This window comes from Chenopodium quinoa, unplaced genomic scaffold (assembly GCF_001683475.1).
Source record: "Chenopodium quinoa cultivar QQ74 unplaced genomic scaffold, ASM168347v1, whole genome shotgun sequence".
Classification (NCBI taxonomy): domain Eukaryota; kingdom Viridiplantae; phylum Streptophyta; class Magnoliopsida; order Caryophyllales; family Amaranthaceae; genus Chenopodium; species Chenopodium quinoa.
Genome location: NW_018745170.1, coordinates 4,235,575 through 4,241,715, shown reverse-complemented (window position 1 = coordinate 4,241,715; position 6,141 = coordinate 4,235,575). Strand labels below are relative to the sequence as shown.

The 6,141-nt window shown below is 35.3% G+C and overlaps 1 protein-coding gene across 1 annotated transcript; it reads right to left on the bottom strand.

Annotated features, from left to right (window-relative positions):
- Positions 1-2,724: 2,724 nt before the first annotated feature.
- LOC110710199 (40S ribosomal protein S13) lies at positions 2,725-5,521 on the bottom strand. Its single transcript, XM_021888470.1, has 5 exons — positions 5,396-5,521; positions 5,234-5,306; positions 4,514-4,652; positions 3,213-3,399; positions 2,725-3,079 (listed from the first exon to the last, which is right to left on the bottom strand). The coding sequence occupies exons 1-5, from the start codon at positions 5,416-5,418 to the stop codon at positions 3,046-3,048; spliced, it is 456 nt and encodes a 151-aa protein (XP_021744162.1). The 5' UTR covers positions 5,419-5,521; the 3' UTR covers positions 2,725-3,045.
- Between the last annotated feature and the right edge of the window lie 620 nt (positions 5,522-6,141).

Sequence of the window (6,141 nt, the reverse complement as noted above, 5' to 3'; positions counted from 1 at the left end):
TAAATGAAATTCTACCATGATAATCAAAGGTATGCTCATTTTTGGTTGATTTCGTTTATATTTCCGTTTTTTTTTTTTAATTCCGTGGGTTTTATTTTGTTGGTTTTGTATTTTTAGTTGATTTCGTTCTTGATAAGTGGTTGATTTCGTTTTTGGTAAGTGGTTGATTTTATGGCTTGTTTGTAGTTGAGTTTTGTTTTTTGGTTGATTTCTTTTTTTTAGTTATTTTCATTTATTTTTTTGTTGCATGGTTGTTTTGTGTTTTGGGGCGGCGATGGATGGTGGTAGGCCGGTATTTGTGGTGGCGCTGGGTAGTGGTGGTAATCGGGTGTTCGGTGGCGAAAGAGGGTTAGTTGGGGGTGAAATAGGTGGTGTTTTGGGCGGTAGTGGGTGGTGGTGGTAGGTGGTTTCGGGTATGGGGACAGGGGCCTAGGGGGGTATGAGGGGATGGGTAGGGGCAGTGGGTGGGGGTGGGTATTAATTTTTTTTTTTTAATTTTTAATTTTGAATTTACCAATGGCATCATCGGTAAACCTAAAATACCGATGACTTTTTGCCATCGTTACAAAACACCGATGGCTTTTGCCATCGGTATTTTATAATATTACAACGTTAAATTGCCATCGGTAAAGCCATCGGTATCACTTTTACCGATGGTTTTTCCATCGGTATTTCTTGTTTTGCCGACGAATGGTTCTCCGTTAGCTAAAATACCGATGGCAGCCATCGGTAAATGTGATATCAATGGTTTTGGGTATGTTTACCGATGGTTTTTGACCATCGGTATTCGGCTCATTTCTTGTAGTGTGTCACCATAATAATGTTCATTGGTATATAAATGTATTTAGGCGTTTGGGTCGCAAAATGGTATGGGTTTGGAATCATGAATGGGGTTAAGGTGGTATTGGGTTGAAACTTGATACTTAATATTATGTGTTTGGTTCAATTCTAGAATGGAATCTCTTACTATTCCCTCATTTTATTTGATATTTAAGGGAATAGAATGAGTCAAATCCACCTCCTCCTAAGGTTTCTAAACCCCATATCTCATGAGTTTGAGGTATGGATTTAAATTCATACTTTTGACAACCAAACATATGGTATGAGTTTTAGTCATTCTAAACCCATACCTCATACCTATATTCGCGAACCAAACGCCCCCTTTAGATGGTATTACTATTATATCAAAATAGTAGTATTACATACTACATTAATACCAATAAAAGCAAAACATTTTGTTGATATCAAAAATACTATTTGTTTATTAAGATGATACCATCAAAATATAATTTTTATAGCAACAAATGTTATTAGTACATTTATTACTCAAGTTATTAAAGGTTGAGAAACGCTCATATATATATATATACCCCTTGATTCCCAATAAACTTATATCACTCTCTTTGACGTTACAACTCTTCAAGCCTCTTAACCGTGTGTAAGTGTATCAATTCACGCAAACCATCGTAAGTGGTTGGTGATTCACACTCATCTTGTTCTCAATAGATGTAGTCATGTAAGCCACTAACCCCTACCTTCTTTATAAACCTCATTTCTCAACTGATCCTTTCTAGTATGTCCACATAGTAATCACAATATAAGCATCTCCGTTTGTGAATGTAATACGATGTACCATAATCAATGAAGGTCTATCTGTCACGCTACAGGATTTTCCTTACTCTACAGGGCATCTGGCCAAAATCACATAGGAACTCCTAGCACTCTTCCACTTCAACCATCCGCTTTTTTTTTTCTTTTTAAATATGATCCACATCTCCATCCAATTCCCTGTCTTTTAATAATTGATTCTAGATAGCTATAGCTAAAGAATTCATAACCTCGTACAATATTCAATCAAAGCTCTCCTACCTTCCTAATTATACTTCCGGTAAACATACACTCCAAATATCCGAGACTCCGATATCATCTCCACGATTCTAACTTGTTTTCTACACCTTCCTTCATCTCATCAATCAATACGTTGAAGTGAAAGTTAATAATGTTAACTGTAGAAATTATGCATTCACAAGCATAAAAAAAATAATTAGTACTCCTTCTATCATGTGGGGTCTTGTTAGATTCATCTCATTGTATATTTTATTAATATCAAATTTTTATGATTTTGACACGTATAAAAATGAAGTTATATACGTTTTAAACATGTCCTGGAGACCGTGAAAAGCCAAATGGGGCAAAAAAAAATAGGGGCAGAAGAAGTAGTATAGAAGAATATGGGAATATCTATCACGGCTTTGCAAGAAAGTCATTATCAACAGTTGAGCGCACGAGCATTTTCTTCTGGCATTTACAACCTAAGTTAACCGTTAGTCCATAATGAAGGCCTATCAAAAAAGAGAGACTTCAACATCAAAGAAGACCAAACACATTCTGAGCAAGCTCATGTCCAGCCCTAAGCACTATAATCACAGCTTACATCTCTTCTAAAAGTCTACTTGCTGCGCTACTTGCAGGAGCGAAATTAAATTATAGCATAAATCAAGATTACTTCAAAGTCTGCGTGTGTTATACCCATATCCTGTAACTGGTCTAGGGTTAACAGAGACATCCGGGACTTCAGAGTTAAGATCCCTACTTAAATGTGAGAATAGTCAAATACTTGTCCGTCTTTAGTAATGTATATTCTCACAATTAGGTACTCCATAGTTCTGCTTTATTTCTTTGTTTGCACAATGAGAAACACAAGATTATAACTAAAAGGAAACATTTGAAGACTAATCAAGAATTGCTTGGAGAATACGAAATGCCCTACACCTCTACTCAACATTAATGTGTCTGTATGTCTTGAGCAATTCATCATTTCAACAAAATCTCAAGAGCAAACAAATATGAATATCGAAGACTTCAACGACCAAAATTTTCAAGTAATAGCAGATGACAAGTACTACAGCACTTCCTACGGAAATGGGTAAAAAAAAAAAAATCTGATCATAACCACAACTGTGAGATGAAGGTTATAATTCTGTTACAAAGAAATAAAGCCCAATTTGCCCTCTGCCTGAAGCTATCATCTTTCTACCACGAGTATTAGGCCACGAGGGTGCTGGCAGTTGTAGACTCGCTGCAAGTAAAAGTTGTTAAAAAAATGGGTTAACAGGTAAGCAGATGAAGGATATATTAACATCATACAACAATTGCACGAGGGAACCCCAAAAAAGATTATGGTTCAACAGTCTTAAAAAGACGAGACTCACTATTTCCAGACTGGTGGGAGCTTCTTTGTCTTTTTGTAGTAACGAGCAAGTCTGTGGATCCTGCTCTCAACCAAAATCAACCTAAACTTAGAGTCCTTGTCCTTTCTGTTCCTCTCCAAATGCTTACGGACTGCTACAGCCTTCTTAATAAGATGGTAGAGATCCTCAGGGATTTCAGGAGCAAGACCTAAACAACACACAGTAAGCAAAAAAGTTCATGTAGTTGGCCTAGACACACTCAAATTTCAAAAGAAATCAAAAAACCATCTTGATGCAAAAGAAGTCTTCACAACAATCACCAAGTCATTTCAAACCAATTTCAAATGTGCAAGGAAAAGTACCATCAATTCTCTAATTTCAGATTTTCAGTCATCATTCCCAGCTAAGTCTTGCTTGCAGTTATTAATAGCTTAATACTAAGATTGGTTCAGCTTCTACCACTAACGGCAGATTTGGGAGGCAACAATTAAGAGTGGTAATAGCATTGAGACTGTAGTTCATATTTTTCTTTACAAGAAATACACCATTCTAATGTACACTTAATGCAATCGAACCCCTTTATGTTACCCAAGTGTGTTCTTTTCTTTAAAATTTCATTACAACTTACTATCAAGGAAATTAAGAAGAAAATACTGAAATATAAACTAAAAGGCAGAGAAGGATTGTCACAGAGAGTCCATGAGAATTTTTTGACAATGCTGCTTATATATAATACTACCCTATCAAATGAGCCATAAGAAATTTAAGAAAATAAATTTTTAAACAATGGGAAGATCAATTCTCTACTGACCAGCCACAAATACAAATAGTTTAATATGCAAAGGAATATGCATAAGGTTCTCAAAGTACAATTTTAAGTTCTATCTTTCCAGCCTTGCAAGTTGCAACTAACAATTATCAATAACTAAAGGGTCAAAGTTTGAGCAAAGAAACTTCAGCTAAATAAGGCTCAGCATCACCAAACTTACAATACACAATAAACAAAGCTCAGAAACTACGGCAAAAATTTCCATAATTACTCACTCACTCCACCATTTCAAACCACAGACCAAATGAATCCTCAAAAACTCAAATGCTGACATTCAAACAACTTTCTTTTTCCATTACTTATCACTACCAATATATTCTCAATAATATCATAACAGTCTATACTTTCAAATACCTGTTCATTAGAACATTGCAGAGCAACTTTAATTGATTTGTATATTATATATACCACTACGATTAGTCATAACTGTAGTACATTACCAATAACAACATATTATATGATAAAATTCAAATGATTGAGAAGGCGAGTATACCAGTGGCCTTGAGGATACGGAGGATCTTGCTGCCGGTAACACTCCTAACCTGAGCAATACCATGAGAATCCCTAAGAATCACACCAATCTGTGATGGTGTAAGACCCTTCTTTGCAAACTTGCAAATGTTATCCTCTACCTGCAAACAAAAATACCCATCAGAAATCAACCCAAAAAAAAAAACATGGGCATTGCAAATATTGATAAGTTTAGAGACTTTTTCAATCATTTATCTAAGTACCCATTAGTGTGCATTGCATAATTAAATAAATTCAAACAAGTTTACAACCATTTTTTGAAATGCACATCATTCAATAACCCAAAAAAAGTGGGGTATAGCATAAATTGATTAATATAACCCACATTTTCAAATTCAATTCTCAAAATAATCATTACCCAACCAAATTTACCCACAGAAAATTCATGGGTACTGCAAAATTGATGAATATAACCAACATTTTCAATGTTTTCTCAAAATAACCATCATTCACCAAAATTTACCCAGAAAAAAATAATCGATATTACAAAAATCAATAAATTTAAACAATTTCTTCAATCCTTTATCAAAATACCAATAACATAACCAAATTTAACCAGGAAAACATGTACATTGCATAAGATAATTAATTTAAAAACCTTTACAGTCATTTCCCTGATCACCCAGACACCCACAATGCAAAATATGAAAACAAAGCAAAAAAAGAGACAGAAAACACTAACATCTTGAGAGGAGATCTTGAGCCAAGTAGGTGGTGTGCGCTTATAGGGAAGAGCAGAGGAAGAAATACCCTTACTAAAAACAAAAGAATACAATGCAATAATCAGAATAATAAACCGCCATTAAAGGGTAAAGAAAGGAGAAGAGGGAGAAAGAGGTGATACCCGCCACTGTGCATACGACCCATGGTGACGGCGGAGGTGTGGAGGAGGAATTGCTCTGCTGAATTTGCCTTCTTTCTTTCAAGGCTCAAAAACCCTACTACACCTAATTTCAATTGGGTTTTATTTTAGGTGTTATATACTGGCATACCGTATACTGCTATCATTTGGGTTTTGGTTTTTGGGTACCCGTCTTTATAAAACGGGTAACGGGTTATTTGGGGTTGTTTATCCTATAGTCTATAGGATAGCGTCTTGGACTCTTGGCTAGGAGAGGTGTCGAGTTTGGTGAGGTTGGGTCGAGACTATTTAAAACTTTGTATTATGCAAAATTATTGTGTCTGAACAATTTGGAATCTAAATCAGGTTTTTTTCAGATCCGTTCGACCGGGGTAGGTTTGAACACCTCTAATCTTGGTATTGTGGATAGTTAGATATATTTGGAAATTTGACCACACCCTATGTTAAGTTATCTGGTTGCATTGATGTATTCATAGATTGGAATATAGGTTTCCCTTTTTGGCTTATTTCCCACTCAAGAGTTAACCCGTGTAGTTTGGTTGCTTTATTTGTGAGAGGTGCATTCTATAGGGTCCATTGTGTTTACCATTTTTTGTTGGCAATGGGTAACGATTTTAATATTTACGATGTAGATCCATTGTCTTTACCAGTTTTTTTTATTGGCTATGGGTAACAATTGAGAAAATTTAAGTTTATAACCTAAATAAACTTAGAGCGTTTATCTAGTG